General features: G+C 51.0%; 4 protein-coding genes across 4 annotated transcripts; 2 read left to right on the forward strand and 2 right to left on the reverse strand.

The window, feature by feature from the left end:
* Window positions 1-10: 10 nt before the first annotated feature.
* Window positions 11-3840, reverse strand: Nab2 (Nuclear polyadenosine RNA-binding 2). The gene is made up of 5 exons (XM_036817534.3): window positions 3653-3840; window positions 3341-3566; window positions 998-3286; window positions 665-934; window positions 11-598 (listed from the first exon to the last, which is right to left on the reverse strand). Exons 1-5 carry the CDS (start codon window positions 3692-3694, stop codon window positions 372-374), a joined length of 3054 nt encoding a protein of 1017 aa, XP_036673429.3. The 5' UTR covers window positions 3695-3840; the 3' UTR covers window positions 11-371.
* Window positions 3841-4456: 616 nt separating this feature from the next.
* On the forward strand, window positions 4457-14199 carry BRWD3 (bromodomain and WD repeat-containing protein). The gene is made up of 15 exons (XM_036817531.3): window positions 4457-4613; window positions 4868-4926; window positions 5068-5097; window positions 5475-5534; window positions 6137-6383; window positions 6446-7253; window positions 7392-7488; window positions 7549-7863; window positions 7923-9950; window positions 10016-10275; window positions 10339-10509; window positions 10570-10843; window positions 11313-12461; window positions 12530-12707; window positions 12765-14199. Exons 1-15 carry the CDS (start codon window positions 4571-4573, stop codon window positions 13772-13774), a joined length of 6729 nt encoding a protein of 2242 aa, XP_036673426.3. The 5' UTR covers window positions 4457-4570; the 3' UTR covers window positions 13775-14199.
* Rrp5 (Ribosomal RNA Processing 5) lies at window positions 14004-18867 on the reverse strand. The gene is made up of 5 exons (XM_036817532.3): window positions 18701-18867; window positions 16360-18644; window positions 14720-16299; window positions 14492-14657; window positions 14004-14425 (listed from the first exon to the last, which is right to left on the reverse strand). The coding sequence occupies exons 1-5, from the start codon at window positions 18779-18781 to the stop codon at window positions 14257-14259; spliced, it is 4281 nt and encodes a 1426-aa protein (XP_036673427.3). The 5' UTR covers window positions 18782-18867; the 3' UTR covers window positions 14004-14256.
* A 367-nt stretch (window positions 18868-19234) lies between these two features.
* Window positions 19235-22571, forward strand: Dis3 (exosome complex exonuclease RRP44-like protein Dis3). Its single transcript, XM_017084686.4, has 5 exons — window positions 19235-19675; window positions 19734-20178; window positions 20239-21317; window positions 21377-22045; window positions 22103-22571. The coding sequence occupies exons 1-5, from the start codon at window positions 19296-19298 to the stop codon at window positions 22476-22478; spliced, it is 2949 nt and encodes a 982-aa protein (XP_016940175.4). The 5' UTR covers window positions 19235-19295; the 3' UTR covers window positions 22479-22571.
* The last annotated feature ends 21 nt before the right edge of the window (window positions 22572-22592 follow it).

Genomic DNA, 22592 nt, shown 5'->3' on the forward strand with positions numbered 1-22592 from the left:
AACTAATCCATCCTTTTTCCAATTCGTAGCAACTATTGCTAAATTTATTCGTCAACTTTAGCATGACGTGTACTTTATGGTTTGAATGCAAACAAATCCGCATGAACAACAAACTTTAGTTTGGTTTATCATTTCAGTGAGAGAGCTGCTAATGACTAATATAAAAGTTAATAATTATAAGCAATAGGATGAATGCAAATAAAAATCCAGATTAAATAGGTATACAACTCAGTGTATAAAAAAAGAAGAAAAAAACTCCATGCTTGCCTAATCATACAATTGAAAGACATTGGTATCGAATAGTGGCCGATTTCCGGGAGTCACGAGTACATTTGCTAAATATCGTTTCAACGCATAGTATATTGGATAGTTCAGCCCAAAGATGCCACCCACTTGAATTTGCTCTGCATCTCCGGATGGTAGAAGATGCACTCCAGCTTGTTCACGCAGTTCTTGCCAAACCGGCAGGGTTTTGGGTGATAAAAGGTGCAGCCCAACTTGGAACAGTTGGGGTAGTACTTGCACATCGTAGTCGCCGTCGTAGAGGTCACAGGAGCCGATATCGACTTGTAGTTCTGCACGGGTATGACGTGAGAGGCTGTCGAGTGGAAGTAGAGGGAGTAGTTAATAAATGGGCACAAGAAATATAATAGTTATAACTTACATAGAGGAGGAGCCGCCAGCTGAACATGACTAAGATCCCTTTGACCGCTGTGGGCGTAGTTGCAGTCGATGCTCATGCAGGCCAAATCGAACTTGCACTTGGGATGCGAGTACATACACTTGTCCGCGAACTTGCAGTTGGGGAAGGACTTGCAGGGCGCCGTCGGATGGTAGAATTCGCAGAACTGCTTCGTGCAGTTAGGATGGTACTTGCAGCGCTCCTTGGGTTTGTTCACCTTCAGCACGGTGGAATCCACGCTAACCGCGCTTACTAAGTAGGATAAAAATATTGACTTCAGTAAGAGTTTAAGTTTAATATGAATTATATACTTACATGCCGGCAGGTTGTCATACTTCCTGTCCTCCGCATTGCGTATGGGAACTCTGCGTTTCTCCGGACCCACTGCATCGCGTTCTCGGCTGCCGGACCGACGCTTTTTATTTGCACTCGGCTCGTCCTCGTTCTTTAGTGTGAAGCGTATGGGCGTGTGCTTGGCTTTGGTAGCTGTGGAAGTGCTAATTGAGGCGCCGGCGGACGTGGCTCCCGCTGGCGCCTCCACTGAACTAGATCTTATATGTTTCTCCTTGCTGGAAGGTCTCTTCTCCGCCCGCTGCTTTGGTTTGGCCGGCAGTGGGGGTGTAGTGGAGCCATCCTCAATAGGAGCTTTATCCTTATTGTCCTTGTGGCCATTGGCCGAGGTGGTAGCTGACGCTGCTTGTTGCCGTTTATTGGGCGATCGTTTTTTCGGTGAACCGTGCATTTCATCATCCTCATCGGTGTCATTCTTAATGATGATCTTTTTGATCTCCTGTGGCTGCCGGAGCACCTCGCTGCGATTAAGACTCCGTGTCGTTTGCAGGGAGGGAGAGCCACTACTCTGTGTTGGCGATCGCGAGAAGCTCCTGTCCCGATTCGATCGGCGTCGCTTGTCCGCCGTCGTGGACGTCGGCTCAGCGCTGGAGGAGGACACTTGTGGCGTGGACACTGGCGAGGAGGATCGCCTTCGTGAGTTGCTCGGCCTATTGCGATAGGCGCCTCCCTTGCCGTTGTTTCCTCCGAGTGCTTTGTCGCCGTTTAACGTGACCACAAACTGGGTCTTGAGGGCTCCGGAACTGGGACTTGGCTCGTCATGGGAGCTGATGTGCAAATCCAATTCATCCACATTGGTCAGCAGCTGCGGCACATACGATTCGATTGGCTCAGTCAGCAAAGTAGGCGTATATTCTTCCTCCACCACCTTGATCTCGGCGCGACTCTCGTTGGATCTCCGTGTACGCTTGCCATCCCTCTGCGTCACATTGACCACCAACTCCCGAGTGGTGCGCCGAAAGAGTTCGTTGCCGGGTGCACTCCGCTTGCCTCGTTCCCTTTCGCGATCGCGCTCCGGGACCCTATCATTCTTATCCATTGACTTGCGCTTGCCAAGAGAGCTGCTTATCTTGCCCACTTCTTCAGTCTCCTTTTTCGATGAAGTCTTAGCCAGGATTGTGGAGCGCTGGGCATCGGCCACAGCTCGCAGCAAGAGGTTCTTACAGGCCTGCCGTCTGGGAGAAACTTGTGGCCTGGGCTTGATCTTGATCACGGAGTTCACTGGCTTATCGGCCATATCCTCATCGTCCGACGGCTCTGGCGGCTTGTTCACGGCCACAATTACCCGGGAACCAATGCGTTGCTTGGTACTGGGAGCCTCTGGACTGGGCGAACGACGCTGGCGGTGATTCCGGTTGGTGTCCCTCGACGTATCACGGCTAGAACGTCGTTCCCGGGAGCGCTCTCGCTGACTCCGCTCCTTGCTAGCCTCGGGCTCACTGCGTCGCCGATGGGCCGGTACATAGAGCTCCTTTTGGCTGCGCTGCGGGCGCTCTGCCGGCTGCTGGGACTTGGAGCCCAGACGATCGTGCACGGATCTCCGCTCAGAGCGGTCTTCCTTGGATTTCTCAGTCGCCATATCCCTTTTGGAACTTGTCTCCTCCGAGGCCGCTTCCTGACGGGAGTCAATCTCTGGCTCAGCCTCTGGACGCCTTTCGGGTGTCTTCTCGCGTCTGTTAAAAACAATGGGACTCTTGGCTTTTCTTGGTGGCGCCTCTATCTGCGGCGGCTCATCCTCGGGCTCCTGGTCCACCGACTCGTCCTGGGCAGTCAGGTTCAAAAGATCCTCATCGTCTTCGTCGCTCTCGTCCCCGATTTCGCCAATCTGACGTAAATGCTTCTTGGCGGCATGAATCTTCTTTTGGATTTCGGCCAGCTCGGCGAGATCCTTCTGCCGATTGACACCGCTGGTTGTGGAGCTAATCTCGGAGACGGCGGGCAAGTCCTGCTCTTTGTTAGCTGATGTCTCTACACTTTCGATCGATGTGCGCTTATTCTTTTTGTGCAGTATCTCGTCTTTGGCACTAAGATCGATGTCCATGGTTTTCTTGGCCTTTTCCAGTAGCTCTTCGGCAAAGACATCTGTGATGGAGGTGATGACGGGCATCGCATCCGTGGAACTTGGCTGTGGCTCCGACAGCTCTCCTCTTGCCCTCTTATCCTTTCTGGAACCCTTTTTGTCCTTTTCCTTTTCTTTCTCCTTGGTTTTGGTAGGCTCTCCTTGACCACGAGATTTTCGCTTCTTGCTGGAAGCTGAAATAAATGGGAGTTAATGGATGAATTACGAAGAAGGGGCTATTCCTTTACCACTGGATGTGGGAAGTGTGACCTCCTGGAGCTTCTGCAGTACCTCGTGCAGCCATGTGACGAAGAGATCGGTCTGATCGCCCAGAAAGAGATTGAGCTCCGCGTTCATCTGTTGTTTCGTACGTTTGTTGGCCACCATGACCATCACGTAGTCCGGCAGTTCGTCGTCTATGAAACCAGATGATCCTCCTGTTCCCAGTTCCAGCAGTTTCGCCTTGACGGCACTCTATTAAAGGGATATAAAAACATTCATTTTGGGGGTAATCCTTCAATGGGCATTACGAGTTCATTGATTTTCCCCAGTCAACTTACGCGCATCTTCTGGCCAATCTCGCTCCCCAGATTGCACTCCATGTTCGCTTGATTCTCTATCCGTTGTAGCAGTCGGTGTTTCGGGGCATTTATCTATTGACGTCTATTTGTTGGCTAAATCTACTTTTTTGTTACATGCGAAAATGGCAAAATCTCCCAAAAAATAATTATCGCAGCTGCTCCGATATCCAAAACTAGTGGTGGGCCGTCCACATATGGGGTATTCTAGTTAGAGTTCATATTGTTTATTAGTACTTTTCTAGCAGCCCGTTTGAATAGTTTAAAATTTATCAATTTCATTGAATTGTTTTTTTTTAAACTGCAAGCAGATTTTAGTACAAATTTTTGGAAACTAGTCCTTGCCATTCGCCCCGAATGGATAACTATGTTGTCAAAAATAATCGATATACCATTGGGGCAAATTTAAAAATTGAATAAAAATAATTTATATCTATTCATTTAATTGTTACATCATGAAACTTGTATGTAATAAGCTATTTCTTAAGAAAATCGGGGACCTAAATTAAAGGCCAACAAGGAGTTTTTGTTTATTTATTCCCTTAGTTAAATATTGAATAAAAAAACATGTGCTTCCTTACATAATTTCGTTTATTAAATAAACCCCTATTACATTTAAAAGTCTAGCTATTCGTTTAGTTAAGAATAACAAATTATATTCCAGAAGACCAGAAAAGAACCTTATGAAATGCTTTTCATCCAGAAATTCAAATCCAAAAATCAAACGAGAATCGATAGTCAGCTCGTGAGCTCCCAGTCCCAAACTATCGATACGCCTGCGCGAGCCGTTCGCTGCGAATGGCAATCGAGTGTCACAAGGGAAGAAGAAGCTGCGAAAAGAATTTTAGAAGAAAGCAACTGCAATTTTGTCATAATCGGAGCCTCAATTCGCAATGAATAATGGAAACTAGACAGCCCAGTTCCGGTGATGCGATAAGGCCAGGTGCGTACCGCCCGAGGGAGCCGCGGGCATGCCCAAACGGGGCCCCCGAAAGGCAGCCCCCCTGACTTTGTGAAATGTGTGTCTGTGCCTCTCTCGCCCTTCGAATACGAATGGCTGCGTTTTTTCGCCTGCGTTTGGCCAAGCGAATTGCACGGGCCCCTTTTACAAGATATTTATGCCATTTTGGCGACTCCTGGCGAGTGCGTTTCCAACAACTTGTTGCACTAAAACCCGTGAAATTCCCTATCTTGCAGAGCTGTACTTCCTCATCTCCAAGTTCCTGGCTGAGGGGCCGCTGGAGGAGACGGCGAAGGTGGGTTAAAGCAACGCTCTCGAGATCGCAATGGAATCGGAATCCAAAAAAGAGCGCAATTTCGCGACGCGCTTTGTTTACAAACATTTTTACTAATTTTTCGATCCAATTCCATGTCTTCTATTCCAATGCTTTTTGTAGGTCTTGATCCGGGAACTCGAGGAAAAGAAGGTAAGTTTTGGTTCTTATTTTTTTTTGTAGATGTTTTATATAGTTCCGGGTCGACGGGTGGGTGGGGGTAAAAAAGAAAGAAAACCGCGTTTGTTTATACGCTTTGTTTTGGTTGTTTTTGTTGTTTCTGCTGCCGGCAGCGAACGACGACGTCCGCTTGTCTCAGAGTTGGAAATCAGACTGAATTGTGGGCTTGTTGGGGCCACGGGATATAGTCATAGTCCGTCCAAAAAGAGACAAAAAAAAAGCAGAAATCATAGGGATGCCCCCGCGACGTCATCGTCGACGTCACGGAGTGCACTAGTGATAAGAGCCCGCCACATACATACATATGTACACCCGTCTATATATAATACACCTTTCGTTTCGATTCCCAGGTTTTGCCGCGTCGTCTCGATTGGCTGGGAAATGAGCATGAACAGACCTTTGAGGAATTGGTGAGTGTTTTCATAATTAATCAATTAGGCTTTTAAAGTTATCGCTTGATGCCTTTTGATCGGCGAATAAGTGTTGCGTAAGTGTGTGTCTGCCTCTCGCTTTTTCCCCTCTCTTTTCTGCATGCGCCTTTGTGACGTCATCGAGGGGATAGAGAAAAAAGTTGCCCATAAAAAATTAGTTCTTGCTTAAAAATGAAAAACATTAAAACTAAAGACATTAATCATTCTAACTGTTATATTAACATATTACTAAACATTTATTAAATTATTTAAGGCAAAAAAAAATTAAAATTTTTAAAAACCTGTAAAACCAAAGCAAAAATTCCCAAACCCCCGCGAAAATTAACAATTTTGAAAAACTAGAATTTTTAAACAAATGCGTTGTAATTTTTGTTATAACAATTAGTTGCAGCCAGCCGACATTTTGCTTTCGCACACATGCACATGCCCATGCGCACACACATGGGCGAGCAACCACCACTTTGCCTTGGCTGGTCGCGAGAGAGCGAGACAACTGTATGCACTGCGGTTATCGCTACGACTATCGCCCCGTTTATCGATTATCGAAAGAAAGACGTTAACTTTTAAATTTGAATCCGCAGGAACGAAAGTACAAGCACATTGGCGCCAACCATCTGCTCGAAATATGCGGCCGTTTGGGTCCGCTGGTGGATCGCGATCTGCCCCCCAGTGTGCCGGGCATTAACTCACTACTGGGAACCGGGCGTCAGAACCTCCTGCGCACCAAGGACACCGTCTACTGCCACCGCTCCCTGAAGGACTACTGCACCCGCCTCCATGGAGTCTCGCTGCCGGATTCGCGCCTGACGAAGCCCACACACAACTTGGGTGAGTGTTGATGGATTACACATCGTTATGGTTTTCTATATCTCATATATTTTTTTCCCTAGACCGAGTTCTCATTGGAAGAGAGCATGGCGGAGATGTGCGTCGCAAGCTGCTGGTGCCCACGGATCTGTACCGCCGGACTAAGCTGCTCCGTCGCACCGTGGGCCACCTGTCCTCGGTGTACTGCGTGCTCTTCGATCGCACCGGCCGCTACATCATCACTGGAGCCGATGATCTGCTTATCAAGATCTGGTCCGCGGCAGACGGCCGTCTGCTGGCCACTCTGCGAGGCGCATCCTCCGAGATTACGGACATAGCCATAAACTTGGACAATACAATGCTGGCTGCCGGCTCGTTGGATCACATTCTGAGGGTGTGGGACATGCAAACCACCTCGCCCATCGCCGTCCTCTCCGCCCACACGGGCATGATAACGTCTGTGAACTTTTGCCCATCGCCGTGCAGCGATCTGAAGTATTTGGTGACCACCAGCACGGACGGATCCATCGCCTTTTGGCAGTACTCAACGCCGCGCGGACAAAAGATCACCTTTGCCCCGAAACCAACGCAGTACCACGAGAAACTGCGGCCAGGGCAGGCCCAGATGATGTGCACCACCTTCTCACCGGGTGGCATATTTCTGGCCGCTGGCTCCGCGGATCACCATGTGCGCGTCTACATGATGGGCGAGGACGGTCCGAAGCGGATACTGGAGACAGAGGCCTACACGGATGCCGTAGATTCTGTGCAGTGGTCGCACCGTGGCCTGAGATTCATCTCTGGCAGCAAAGATGGCACCGCACACATCTGGACGTTTGAGTCACAGCAGTGGAAGAGCGCCAAGCTGTGCATGACGGAGCGTCTGGCCAGGTGAGATACGATAGTATGCATTTGGTAACTTATAGAATATCTTTGAAAATACAAAAAGTTTTGACTTATAATTATAAGTATATTATAATAGTTACGGAAGGATTTAAATCATTTACAAAATCGAATTATACATTTCAGCTGTCCGGAACCGGAGGAGGGAAAGAGGCTAAAGGTAACCATGGTGGCCTGGGATGCCTCGGATCGCTATGTCATCACAGCTGTAAACGATTTTACTGTGAGTATGCTGCATCCCAATCTCAACACTCCACTAACAACTGGTTATCTTCTCAAACAGATAAAAATCTGGGACTCGAAGTCGGCCAAGCTGCATCGTGTCCTACGTGGTCACAAGGATGAGCTGTATGTGCTTGAGTCGAACCCAAGAGATGAGCATGTCCTGCTGTCCGCCGGCCACGATGGCCAAGTGTTCCTATGGGACATTGAACAGGGCGTTTGTGTGGCCAACTTTCTGAACGACATCGATGGCCAGGGTCATGGCAGTGTTTTCGATGCCAAATGGTCACCGGATGGCACGATGATAGCTGCCACCGATTCGCATGGACACATCCTGATCTTTGGTTTAGGCGTGTGCATTGAAAAGTACAAAATGGTATGTTGATCTAAAAAGAACGTGATGTTTAAGATATCAATAATATGAATTCATTTTAGCTGCCCACGGAGCTGTTCTTTCACACGGATTTCCGGCCTTTGCTGCGAGACGCCCAGCACCATGTTGTGGACGAGCAAACGCAGATAATGCCGCATCTGATGCCACCGCCTTTCCTGGTCGATGCAGATGGCAACCCGCATCCGTCAAGGTTTCAACGCTTTGTGCCTGGCCGTGAGAGCTGCAGCTTAGATCAGTTGATACCAAATCTTACGGTTGGCGTGGATGGCGTAGTGATCGACGATAGAGGCGCAGGAGGGGATATTCCCGTGGTCGCTGCTCCCGCTGAAGCCCCACCCGTAGCAGTGATCCCAGCTGCTGCTGGAGGGGCAGCTGGAGCTAACTACTCCCACATAGACCGCATGATTGCAGCCCTGGCCAATCGGCAGTCGGTCAGTGTCAATGCTAACGATGCCAATCCGAGCAATGGCAACCCATCTTTTGAGCGCTTGACCAATCGTCAACTGCCCGACTCCAATGGCAGGCAATCCTCTCGTGGCAACGTCCTGGGCAGTCGACTAAGCACACCTCGCCAAGGATGGGGTGCGGCAGGTGCTGCGCCAGCTGAAGACCAAGCGGGACCGTCTCAACCATCCGCAGAGGCGGCAGCAGGACCAGAGCAGGCAGCTGAACCTGGGCAGGCACCACCGCAGCAGGCACTTCCTGTTAAGTTCATCCGCCGCACCTATGTGCGTCCCATGAAGTACCCCCAGTTGCAAAACCTCAAGCAGACCATCTACGCTGCCGGCCAGTTTGAGAAGCAGGAGTACAAACGCGAGATGCGTCGCCGACCGATCATGATAAACACAGCCAGTGCAGCATCTTCGCAGCAGGCGGGCAGTGTGGGAAGGCCAAGGAACACTCGAGCCAATGGCGGCGGCGGCCCAAGAGCTGGAAGAAGGCGTGGTGCCCAGGCTGTAGCCGGACAGCAACAACCTGCGTATCGCACGCGCGCTGTGCGAGATCAGGAGCCGGAGCGCTTTGATGAGGTGGCGCCGCCGCCCGAGGAAGAGGAGGAAGATGTGTCCAGCAACTCGTCCGGAGACACCAGCTACTCGAATGTAGAGGAAAACCTAGAGGACAGCAGCGACGAGTCGGACACCGACAGTTCGGACTACTCCGATTGGGTGGCGGATACTCCCGGCCCGAATCTGGAGCCACCAAAGCGCTCCAAGCGCAAGCCGCTATCACGGCGACCTCGCAGTAGCGATGACAGCAGCGATGATGAGCGGGCGGGCAGAGCCAGAGGTGGACAGGTCACGGCCCGGAAGGTGGGACGCAAGACCGTTTTGTTTCCGCCCACAGATGCTAATGGAGAGATTCCGGAGCTATATCGTCCGGCTGAATGGCTTTCGGAGGTGATCCCTCGCAAGGCGCCCTACTACCCCCAGATGGGCGATGAAGTGGTCTACTTCCGGCAGGGACACGCCAAGTACTTGGATGCAGTGCGCCTGAAGAAGGTCTATAAGCTGACGCACAGTTCGGAGCCGTGGAACTTTCACACACTGCGCGACCACGAGCTGGTCCGAGTGATTGGAATCAAGTACGAAATCCGCCCACCACGACTTTGTTGCCTGAAACTGGCCATCATCGATGAGGAGGGAAACATGACGGGAACGACGTTTAAGATCAAGTACCACGACATGCCAGACGTCCTGGACTTCCTAGTGCTGCGCCAGACCTTCGATCTTGCTGTGCAACGCAACTGGAGCATTGGTGATCGGTTCCGCTGCATGATTGTCGACGGCTGGTGGATGGGCCAGATTGAATCGCGTCACGCCCTCTCCGCCGACTTCCCTGATTCCTCCTTTATGTGTTTCCGAGTGCGCTGGGACAACGGCGAATACGAGTTCATGAGTCCTTGGGACATGGAGCCGATAGACCAGGCCAGGGTGCCGGCGGAAGTAGGAGGCGCTGTTGAGGTTCTGCCGGAGGAGATACGCGCCACCCTGTATCAGCCCAAGTCGGAGGAATGGCATCGCGGGGATCGCGATGGTACCTGCAGGCGTATAATCAATGGATTGGAGCAGGTGAGGATTGAACTTCTTTATTTATAATTTAGTTTGTAACCATTATTACTTTTTTTGTTCTGTAGGTAATGCGCCTCTCCATAGCGGAACATTTTCTGGCCCCCGTCGACCTGAACATTTATCCGGACTACGCTTATTTGATCGAGTACCCCATCGATCTGACCACGGTAAAGTCTCGCTTTGAGAACCACTTCTACCGCCGCATCACCTCAGCCCAGTTCGATGTGCGCTACCTGGCCACCAATGCGGAGCAGTACAACCGCCGGCACGCAATCATTGTCAAGCATTCACGGATTGTAACAGATCTCTGTCTGAGGATCATTAGGTAGTAGAGGAATTCGACCGGTACATGAGGGCTTCTTTCTAAAATAGATTTTATATATTTTAGGGAACCGGATGAGATAGATGTGGCTGCTGTTTATCATCAGCTGGCAGATGTGTACCACTCGTCCGAGTCGGAGAACGAGGCAGATTCGGATGTGGTGCCATCGACCAGCACAGGGCCAACCACTTCGGCAGCCGCAGCAGCGGCAAGGCAAAGAGTATCCTCTGCCCGACGGTGAGAATAATTATAATTAAATATAATACAATTACTAACTAATTGCATTGCATTTTGTAGCTCCACTCGAATTCACTCGGAAGGCGATTGGCGCGCCGACTGTCGCCAACTGCTCGATCTGATGTGGGCACGAACGGATTCAGAACCGTTCCGTGAGCCCGTGGACACCATCGACTTCCCTGACTACTTGGAAATCATAGCCACGCCTATGGATCTGCGCACCGTGAAGGAGGATCTGCTGGGAGGCAACTACGATGACCCATTGGACTTTGCCAAGGATGTGCGATTAATCTTTCAGAACTCGAAGAACTACAACACCAACAAACGCTCGCGGGTGAGTGGAACGCAGATTTGAAGATCGGTTGCAGATCGTCATTTATTGCACTTCAAGACTGAGATCTCCATCCTCCTTCTCAGCTGTTGCCTTTTCGTTTAAGTTGCGATCCCCATCCCTCACTCACTCACGTAGACACATATGCAAGCTCATCCATCTATTCTTTACGTTTCTTTTGCCTTCCGTGAACATGCCTTCAATCTCGATCTTCAAATTAACCACCCCAACTCATGACCATCAAAAATGTAAAAACAAAAAAAAAATCTTATGAAAAATAACCCATAAAAACATTTTGATACAATGTCTAACCAAATGAATGACGATCTACGTGACTATCATCTAATGTAGGATAATCTAGCGGTAAGGTTTTTCATCTCCCAGCCCGGGGTACTAACATATTTCACCAAGAAAGAATTATCCTTTCAACAAACAATGCATTTTTGTATTTATTCATTCGTTTGTGTTTCAGATTTATTCCATGACCTTGCGACTCAGTGCGCTCTTTGAGTCGCATATCAAAACAGTGATCACCAGCTGGAAGGCGGCTTGCAGGCGTGCTAATAAAAATAAGTCGGGCAGCAGTGGCGGAGGAGGACGCGGTGGTTCCAGCAGTAGTCCAAACAAGCGGGCCAACAAGGAGCGCTCCACGCGTCGAAATCCAAAACCGACGGCGGCTGCCAGACGATTGCCACTGCCCGCCTCTAGTGAGGATGAGGACGAGGATGATGACGACGACGATGATGATGACGAGGAGGCGGAAACCACAAGAGGGCGCTCGCGTCGACGAAACGGCGTGGCCGTGAGTGCTAGTTCGTCTGGCTCAAACCGAGTGACTTCCTCATCCGCAGCCCAGCAGCGCCGAATCAAGGAGAGCAGTAGCGAGGAGGAAGAGGAGGAGGAAACCAGTGCGCAGGCCACTTCGGATGCCAGCAGCGATGAGGAGGAAAGAGCCCAGTCCAACGATAGTTCGCCTCAGCAGACACGCACGCGCAGGGCCAGGCAGAGGCAACGGCTCAGCGATGACTCCAATGTCAACGATTCCGAGGATAGCTACAATCCCAATGAGGGACGCAGCAGTCGCCGACGATCGGGAGCTAAGCGACCATCCAGCAACCGACAGAAAAACGGGCACTCCAGCAAGCGGCGGCGGTTGAACAAGAGTCCACCGACAGCGGCTGTTGCTGCCGCTGGTTCACCCCGCCGAACGCGACGCATGGCAGGCAGTTCCGCTGAGGAGGCGGCCTCTCATTCGCAGCACGACGAGAGCACTCAGGATAGCCAGGTGGGTCGGCGAAAGGGCCGCTCGGCGAGCAGCAGATCCCATCCCATTGGCAATGGACCGAGCACCAGTGCCGCTGCAGCTGCCAACTCCAGCTTGGAGAGTCCTTCGCGAAACACTCGAGCAAATGGGAGCAGAACCTCATCCCATATTGCCACCGAGAATGATCACAGCTACCACCTGCCAGTGCGCAACGGACGCATCATCGAATCCGACACGGACTCTCCTGTTACGAGGCCAACGCGCCAGAGCGCCAAGCGGGCTCTGATGGATTGGGGTCGTGGCAGCGACATCGAAGAGGAGGAGGAGGAGGAGGAAGAAAGCGAAGAAGCCGAAGAGGTTAGTTGTCGGCCACTTTTAGTTGGTAATGAAGTAAAAATAATGTTAATATCACTATCAAACCTTAGATCCTGCCCACACCCACAAAGGACGATGTGCCCTCTACCAGTCGAGCCGCTTTGGCTCAGGCCGCTGCTGGTCCTGCCCGTCAATTGCGTACGAACCGCAACACCGTCGTCCGTCCAGCCCAGAGTGACGACGATGACGACGACAGTGACAACGAGCCGCTGGCCAACAATCAGCAAAGTAAGTTTGAATGCTTTATCGAAAATAAGAATTGTGGCTAACTCTTCTTCCCCACAGAAAATTACCAATCACCTGCAAAAGCAAGCTCAACGGCAACAACAGCAGCACCTCATCCGCTCAGCCTGCGGCGTCGTTTGGCTTCGCCGCCGGAACGGAATACCCACATGACCCGTTCGCATGCCACCTCCACGACGTCCTCGGCCGCAGGCTCCCGGGCAGAACAGCAGCCGGCGGTGTCCACCCATGACCACAACTACCTGGGCAATGTCAATTCATCGAGGGCTCCCCGACGCATTCTGTCTCGCCATCAACGAAACGCCGATGAGTTGGACACCAGTCTGGATGTGCTGGAAAACTCACGTCTGCTCTCTGCCATAGCCAATCACCGGCGACCCACCTCCACCACGAATAGCACCAGCAACAGTACTAGCAACGTTGTAACAAGACGCCTGCGTGGACGAGCCAGCCAGGCGAACTCTCACGACGAGGATCATGATGAAGAGGCGGCCGCCTCGGACGAGGGCACCGACGGCGGCTCCAGCTCTCAGAGTTATGCCGATGAGGATGAAGAGGACTCCGATTCGGAGGACAACCAGCCACTGACCAGCTACGTCTCACCCAGCAATGGACGCACGAGGCGCAAGGCGAAAACCTCCTCCTCCTCGGCGGCAACGCAGGAGCGTCCGCTGCGGCGCACCCGTCGCCCGCCATCCAATAACTCCTTCGTGAACGACAACGACGATGATGATGACTATGTGGAACCGCGCAGTCGTCGGAGCAACCGGAGTGGGAACCAGCGTGCCGGTAGGAATCAGAAGAGGCCGCGCTACAATGAACAGTCCGAGGAGGAAGAGGCTGCGGCCGGCTATTCCCACCGGAGTAAACGAATCCGCAACGGCGATGCCCATGCCAGCTCACAGGATCGATCGCAGGGCTCCACCGAGCGGGATCAGGCGGAAGATGAGGAGAACAGTTCGGTGGACTCGGATGAACAGCTGGTGAACGTGAGCAGCCGGGGCAGGGTGCGCAAGCCTTCTGCCAAGGTGCGCGGCATCTTTAAGGAGTGACCGCAGACTGTTTTATGTATAAATTAAATCTAATTGCTAAATCAAGAAACCATTGTAACATTTGCTAGCGTCTTATTTCTTATTATTGATTAATATGTAAGAGTACACACGTCACACTTGTCATTGTAACCGTCTTTGTCACCGAAAACCATTGTCCCAAAACCAACCCACCCCAATCCCTAGTGTTCACATCCCACATCCATCATACACAGTGGCAGAATATGTTCGATTAGTGTTCAAGTCTTAAGTTGTTTTATGGCATCAGCCCTACATCCTATGTGTAGGGGGCAAGGCCAAAGCAACGTTTCATATGTATTTCTATAATATATAGGTACTATCATACATATATATTTAAAAGGTAGCACTCGGAATCACACTTCATTTAAAATAGTTTTAGAATAAAGTATCATGAAAAAAACACTGAATGTAACGTTCTGAAGTTAATTCTAAATTACGATCTATAATGGGGGGCTGGCACAGAACTACTTGATGGACTTTTCGTAGTTCTTTACCCACTGCTCGGCCTGGTGCTTGACTTTGGCAGCCGTGGCCTCCGTGCCGTGGTTCTCCTCCAACTGCAGATACTTCTTATAGATTACTTGCATTTTGGTTGGCTTCAGTTTTTGCAGCACGGCACGCTCCAAAACATTTCTGAAAAATCGGTTAGGACAAAATCCTTAGTACGAAGTATTGAATACGCAGGGGTACCAGACTAACCTCGCTGTATCGATTTGTCCCGCCTTGATCAGCATGTCCACATACACGGACCAAATGTCGATTCTCTTGGGATAGGAAGTGACCACACCGTCGAGCAATGTCTGGGCCATGTCATTATTATCGTGTTTCGCAAAAAGCTTGGCAAATGACACAATGCAGGGGATGTCTGAAATGGAAATTCCCAGTTTAAATACAATCCAAGATTCAATTACGAATCAACAAACTTACGCTCTTGATTTGGCAGCCCTCGCAGAGCGCGCTGGAGCAGATTGTGGACTTGGTCAGACTTTCCCAGCCAGAAGTAGGCCTCGGCAGCCAAGGGCCATACCCTTAGCTCCGCCTTAAACTTGTTAAGGATGGTAGTCAGCACGGATGAGAGACGCTCCTTTTTCTTGTTTTTCTTAAGGATTTCTACAACATTTATGTAGATTTCCAAAGGATCGTTGCAATTCAGAGCTTCCTTGAGCACTTCATCGAAATTGTCGCTGTAGACGAGCTCCATGTTGAGCAAGGCGCTCCAAATGTTCCTCAGCTCCTGGGTTTCCCGGAAGGAAATCGTTGAAATGGCTCTTCGCGCCAAATCGCGAGCCTTTTCAATCTCCGTGTTGGACAGCAGGAAGGCGATGTACTTCAGCCAGGATATGCTGTTGTTTGGATGGGCAATCACTAGACGCTCGTATTGATCGATTGACTCCAGACGTGCGTTGGGATCAGCATTGCGCTCCTCGATCTCCCGCAGTCGCTGCTCCTCCTTGACCTCCGCCTTGGCTTTCTCCTTGGCGCTGAGACGTTTCTTCTTGGCTGCGTTTTGTTGGGTTTCCGCTGTATCCTCCTCCTCATCTTCGTCGCTGGAAGCTTCCTTTGATTGGTTCAGATCGCTCTCCCAGAAACTGGACACACCGGGCAATCGCGTCTTGGTTTCAGTTCCATTGGTTTTTGGTGTTTCTGACTTGGCATCCTTGGCTGGAGTTTTATCCTCGAAGAATAGCTTGCCATTCTGCTTGGGTGACTTCTTTAAAATGCCATTGGTCAAGGGCTGAGTCTTCTTTTTGCCATTGGTGAGAATTTCTGCCTCTTCAGCCTTTCTTTTGGTGGGTGTGGCCTCCGCCTTGGCTTTCTTTTTCGTCGGAGTCTCCTTTTGTTCCAATGGTTCCTTAAATGTTACCTTCTTCTGTTTGGGCGACTCTTCAGTTTTTAACTTCTTGGCTTTTACAGGAGTATCATCAAACTCCGCTGTTCTTTTTACTCCCCTCCAGATACGCCAAACAGTCTCTGGCACTGCGATGGGCAGTTTGTCGTGAATAAATGCTATGTTGCAGAAATCGCCCTGACGCAGGCCCGCACTTCCAGAGTTCTCCACATCGTTGGGGTGCAAGCGAACTGGACAGATGACCAACGGATTTGTGCCCTTCTTCAGTGAGCACACTACCACGGTCTCCAGTTTCAACAGAACTTTGGCCTTCATGCCGGCCTTGCCGACCAGATTCGTGGGTAGATCTCCGCTTGGCGAAATATGAGCAATGTCGTGCTTCTTGTTGCTGATGAGCAGCACATCGCTGGAATAGTCGATCCACAAAATTACAACCTGGTGCTTACTGCCCGCCTCGGGAGCTGTTGCAGTTCCTGCCAGACTAGAGAGCAGCAGGGCGGACATTTTGGCATTGCCATCCACTGTGTATACCCAGTCATGGGATGTCGGATCGATGCCTTTGAAAACCACGTCGATTTTGTCACCAACAGAGTATTTGGCAATGGGAGCAGAGGTTTCCTCCAGCGCTGACTTAATCTGAGCCACTTCATCTAGATAACTGTAATAATATTTCGATATTTTAAATTTTTAAGGCTGACAAAAGGAATTGTGATCCTACCTCTCGACCAGTTTGGCAGTATCAACAAGATCCCCGCTCCAAACATCCGTCAGCTTGGCAGACACTGTCAGCGTTTTGGTTTCCACCTCCTTGCTGAGAACTTTCACCAGCAGCAGCTGCTCTGGAACCAACTCCACGGGCGCATTTTTAACGGCATTCAGACGCAGCATCTTAACATGAACCTTCACCGGCTTGTTGTAGTTGCGAACGGACACCATTAGGTCCACCACCTGCTCGGTGGCATGCTTCACATAGGAACGGATTATGTCTCCCACTTGAACCGATTGCCAGTCCTTGGTGAGCTGGCCACTAAAGTAGGCCACATCGCGCAAGCTGAAAATGTTCTGCATAATGCAGGCTGCCTCGGTGTGGGAACCCGCGGGGTGGATCCGCATGTGAGCGTGCAGCAACTCCAGATGATCCGAAAGCAAGCGCAGTGGTATTAAACCAACGAACTCCTCCACCTTGGTATTGCCATCTTCGTCCTCTTCATCATCATCGGCAGCCAAGCTGATTTTTATTTCCAGTCCAGCGTCCAAGGCATTGGTTATCTCAACCGGACAGATCTCGCCCAGCTGGAACTTGTCCTCCGGCAGGGTTAAAGTGATTTGATCCTTGGTGCGGCTCAGAATGCGGAACTTTGTGGTCTGTCCCTCGAAGAAGGAGCTCTGCTCCTTCAGATTCTGTCTGTGCAGAACTCCCTTGATGCCATTGCCGAACTTGACGAGTACGTAGTTGTCCTCACAGCGTACCACAGTGCCAGTATATACGTTTCCAGCATGGGCGGCTGAATAATCGATGAGCAGCTTAATTCCCTTGCCCAAGTACTCGCTGCGGTTGCTAAGGTAGCAGACCTTGCGCTCCTCATTGACCTCCAGGACGCGGCACCTCACCGACAGACCCACATCGTAGCGGACATTGGGTGCCAGGTAAAGCTGCTCCAGTATTCCGTTGACCTTGCCGATCTTCACCGACCAGCCCTTAATCTTGTCGTCCTTCTTGAAAATCTTCGCTGTGACCACGTCTCCGGCTTTAATGTCCTCCAGGCAGTAGAGCTTCTCGTTGACCACGTTGGGATCGTCTGAGCAGTAGTACAAGGACTCGATGACATCGTAGCCCAGGATGCGCACTTTGTGCTTGGTTTTCCGTCCATATTTGGACAGCACTTCGTCCTTGTCATAGTTGCCCTTAAAGTTGGACCTGATGGATCCGTACGAGATGAGGCCCTTGAGCTTTTTGTTGAGCAACAGCACCACTCCTCCGCTGCCCAGGCGCAGGACCTTGGCCTTTTCCACCACGGAGCCCACCTTGAGGGACTCTTCCTCCTGCCCCTCCTCATCCTGATCCTTGTCCACTTCATCTCCTGCTTTAATATCCAGATTGAGGGTTAAGTACACCAGTTTGGTGAGGGGCATCACGTACAGCACCCTGGCGTTGTAGTCCTCATTCAGTTCGTAGGCATCCAGGGTGTCCAAAGGGTTGGCCAGGTGGTGCTCGTTGATGTAGGCGCTGAAGGATTCGTTCATGATGCTCCCCTTTAGGCCATCCTTTAGGTGCTTGGCCACCTTAAACCTGACAATGCTGCCCGGCAGGATGTAGTCGAGATTCGTCTCGTTCTGGCTTTTGATGCGCAGCTGGTCCTGCTCCACCTGGACACAGGTGCAGGTGCTCTGGTGGGTGTCATGCTGGATCTTTTTGACCTTCAGGAAGGCCAGTTGGCCGACGTGAAGCGTTTGTGCCGGCTCCTCGCAAGGCACAAAGGCCTGTAGTCCCTGCACTCCGGACTCGATGACATAGCCGTGCTCCTGGATTTCCGCCACGGCGCCAGAGAATATGAATCCCTTCTTGATGCTTTTGTGATGCAGACTGCCATGGACATCGGCGGGCTTCAGGGAGAGCAACAGGCTGATTCGGCCGCTTCCCAGCTTCTCTGTTTTGATGGCCTTGCCGTAGACTATGCGGCCCACCTGGAAGAGCTCGGCGAGATCGTGGTATTCGCTGGTGTCCCCCGACATGGCCGCCTTGGCCACGCGGGTGTAGGCCTCTGAGATGTCCGCCACCAGGGTTCGGGCGAACATCCTGCCTGGTAGGGCGATCTGTAGCGCGGTGGCGCTCGCCTCCTTGACCACTCCCATGACCAGCATGTCCTCCTGCAGCGTGTCCATGTTAAGGGTTTCCGCGGAGAACGCCTCCAGTTGGTCATTTTGCTCCTCGCTTGGATCGCTCAAAAGGTTGTCTTTCACTTTTGGGGCCTTTTTCACCTTCTTCTGTGAGGCTCCAAAAACCTGTGGGGCAGAGAAGTATGTACACAGTTTTGGGAAATTTCACTGGCCAAACTCACGATATTTGAGCTGATGTCGGTGGTTTTGGCCTCGACGTGGATTGTCCCGCCTCGGGGGAAGCTTTTTTCATTCGGCACCATCGGGGAGCTGTGTGATTTAGCGGTTTAAATAACAAAATTCCAGCAACGTGTGTACTACACGTGCTAAGCGCCGATATAGAAAATCAGTTGTGAAAATGTACTAATAAAGCACTGAACAAATGGTCAAATTTACTAACACCAAAGTTTCAAACCATTAAGCACTTGTTTACACACGGGTTTGAAAGCAGGGAGAGTATTGTTTCGTAGCGTTCACACTGAAATGCATATGCTGGAACTACTCTGTGATGTCAAAATATTACCAAGTCACTCAGCTTTTTAATTGTATTGTTTAAGAAGTATAGCAATTTAATATTTGTACGGTTAATATAAACGAAGGCAAGCTAAACTACAAGTTAAGAAAACATTAAACAATTTTTTTCTTTCTATAGCGACTGTGGCTATTGCGGTCACAGTGTGAACAGTCCTAGGGTATTTTAAACGTGCACAGGCCCCCCAATTCCTATTCCGGCACACATGTGGAGCTGCATTCGATTCGAAAGCAACTCTCTTCAAAATGCAAACTTTACGTGAATTTACGCGTAAAACTAAGCGCGGCAACATCCTGAAGATCGTGCGGGAGCACTATCTGCGCGACGACATCGCCTGTGGCTCCGACCTGTGCCGACAGTGCTTCCAGAACGAGGTCTACCATCTCGACTCGCGGCACGAGATCCAGAGCAGTCTCTTTAAGTTTCCGCACTACCTCGTTTTGGACACCAATGTGGTCCTGGACCAGATCGACGTGCTGGAGGAGGATGTGCTGCGCAACGTGGTCGTCCTGACCACCGTGCTGAACGAGGTCAAGCACAAGAGCTCCTCCATCTACAAGCGGTTCAATGAAATCGTTCACGATCGCACCAGGAACTTCTATGTGTTCGTCAACGAGCACCACAAGTAGGTTTATGGAGTTGGAAGCGGATAGCCCTATAATATGTATTCCTTTCTTTCCCAGGGACACCTATGCAGATCGCGAACCGGATGAGACAGCTAACGATCGCAATGATCGGGCCATCCGTCTGGCCACCAAATGGTATGACAATCATCTCCAAGCCTCTCAATCTTCCAAAGAGTTCGAGCGCAATGGAAGAGCTGTCACCCGGGTTGTCCTGCTTACCGATGATGCTGGGAATCGCGCCAAGGCCGAGGCCGAGGGCATTCTGGTGGCCTCTGCAGCGGATTATGTGAAATCCCTCGACGATTTCCCTCTTCTGTTGGACAAACTGTCGCACAAAACGTTCGAGAACGAGAAGAAGGGTCTGCCCCAGTATCCGGCGCATCTCAGCATGAAGGAGCTGCTCGAGGGACTGCGCCAAAAGAAGCTGCTGCAGGGCGCCTTCCAGGCCTCCAGGGAAAATTACTTAGAGGGCAGCGTCAATGTAGAGCAGTTCGAAAAGGGCGTAAGTTAAAGATATATTTCTAGAGTACATCCTCTAACCAATTACCTCCCTGATTGATAGATCCTAATCCAAGGCCGTGAATCCCTCAACCGAGCTGTAGATGGCGACTTGGTGGCCGTGGAGCTGCTGCCCGAGGAGGAGTGGTCTGCGCCAAGTGAAATTGTGCTGGAAGAGAAGAACGTCTACGCAGACGAAGTGCCCAGTGAGGAAAGGGCGGAGGATGAAAAGGACATGTTGAAGCAGGTTCGGGCCGCAGCCTCATCAGCTGAACGCACGCCCACGGGACGAATTGTTGGCATTGTGCGTCGCAAGTGGCGGCAGTACTGCGGCATCCTGCAGCCCAGTTTAATAGAGGACACTAATCGGCACATCTTTGTGCCCGCCGACCGGAAGATCCCGCGCATTCGCATCGAAACAAGACAGGCCGCCAAACTGCAGAACCAGCGCATCATTGTGACCATCGACACTTGGCCGCGGAACTCGCGTTATCCACACGGACACTTTGTGCGCTCCTTGGGACCGCTTGGGGACATGGCCACCGAGAACGAGGTGATTCTGCTGGAGCACGATGTGCCGCACTGCAAGTTCTCGGACGAGGTTCTCAGCTTCTTGCCGAAAATGCCTTGGACAATCACCGAGGAGGACTACGCCAAGCGTGTGGATCTTAGGGACCTTTACATCTGTTCCGTAGATCCGCCTGGCTGCACGGATATCGATGATGCTCTGCACTGCAGGGAGCTTCCCAATGGCAACCTGGAAGTGGGTGTTCACATCGCCGATGTAAGTCACTTCATCCGGCCAGGAAACGCTCTTGACAAAGAGGCAGGCGCCAGGGGTACCACTGTTTACCTGGTAGGCAAACGTATCGACATGGTGCCAGAGTTGCTCAGCTCGAACCTGTGTTCGCTGGTAGGCGGCGTCGAGCGCTTCGCCTTCTCATGCGTGTGGGAGTTGGACAAGGAGGCGAATGTGCTGGACAAACGCTTCCACAAGAGCGTCATTAAGTCCAAACGAGCCATGACTTACGAGGAGGCACAGGTTATAATCGACGACTCCACGCAGCAGAATGAACTAGCGAAGTCCTTGAGAAATCTTAACAAGCTGGCCAAGATACTGAAAAAGCGACGCATGGATAGTGGGTAAGTTTATCTACTCCAGTCTTCTAGTGCACGAATTTCACTCAATCCCAATCTTGCAGTGCCCTGGTCCTGGCTTCGCCGGAGATTCGCTTCCAGGTGGACAGCGAGACACACGAACCGCTTGAGGTTGAGGTCAAGCAGATGCGTGAGACCAACTCCATGGTGGAGGAGTTCATGTTGTTGGCCAACATCACAGTGGCCCAGCACATAGCGAATGAATTCTCCGAGTGTGCAGTTTTGCGTCGGCATCCCCGACCACCACCCAGCAACTTCGATCCGCTGGTCAAGGCCGCCCGTTACCAGGGTTTCCAGGTGGACACCGAATCTGGGCTGGAGTTGGCTCACTCGCTGGACAAGTGCGTTAAGGCGGATAATCCCTACTTTAACACTATGATCCGCATCCTCACCACACGCTGCATGATGCAGGCGGTGTACTTTATCAGCGGCAGTCTGCAGAAGGAGGAGTTCTTCCACTACGGCCTGGCCGCTCCCATCTACACGCACTTCACCTCGCCCATCCGTCGTTACTCCGACATCATGGTCCATCGCCTGTTGGCCGCCTCGATTGGCGCGGATAGCACCTATGCCCAGCTGTTGGAGCGGAAAGCAAACGAGGAGATCTGCCACAACCTGAACTACCGCCACAAGATGGCTCAGTACGCGGGTCGCGCATCGGTGGCCCTCAACACTCATCTCTTCTTCCGAGGCAAGGAGGAGGACGAGGAAGGGTAAGTCCACGAAACCTTTAATGGCTCACTTTCTTATTAAAAATGGTCCATTCCCAGATATGTGCTTTTTGTGCGCAAGAACGCTCTGCAAGTGCTGATCCCCAAATACGGTCTGGAAGGCACCCTGTATTTGAAGTCCGACAAGGATGGCAAGGACGGTGTGGAGCGCACCAAGAGCGAGATCGTCTTCACCTTTAACGAGGAGGATTATACACAGCGCTGCGGCAACGTAGTGTTCCACTCCTTTGACCCAGTTACCGTTCGACTTAGCCTGGATTCCACCAACGTGCAGCACGAAAAGCTGATCTTCCGGCTAGTTAAGCCGTACATCAAGGGCTTCAGTGTGGAAACGACTACCAATGAAACTGATGGCCAGGCGGTAGCCACGCCCCCTCCCTCGAAGAAGACGAAGAAGGACAAGAAAAAGAAGTAATCCTTTGGATTTATAACTAAGTTTAACTAGACTAAGCTGAGAAAATATGTAACTACAATCATTTGTACAAATGAAATATTTTTTATAATTCCACTCTCTTCTGTAAACCACTTT

This window comes from Drosophila suzukii, chromosome 3 (assembly GCF_043229965.1).
Source record: "Drosophila suzukii chromosome 3, CBGP_Dsuzu_IsoJpt1.0, whole genome shotgun sequence".
NCBI classification, from domain to species: domain Eukaryota; kingdom Metazoa; phylum Arthropoda; class Insecta; order Diptera; family Drosophilidae; genus Drosophila; species Drosophila suzukii.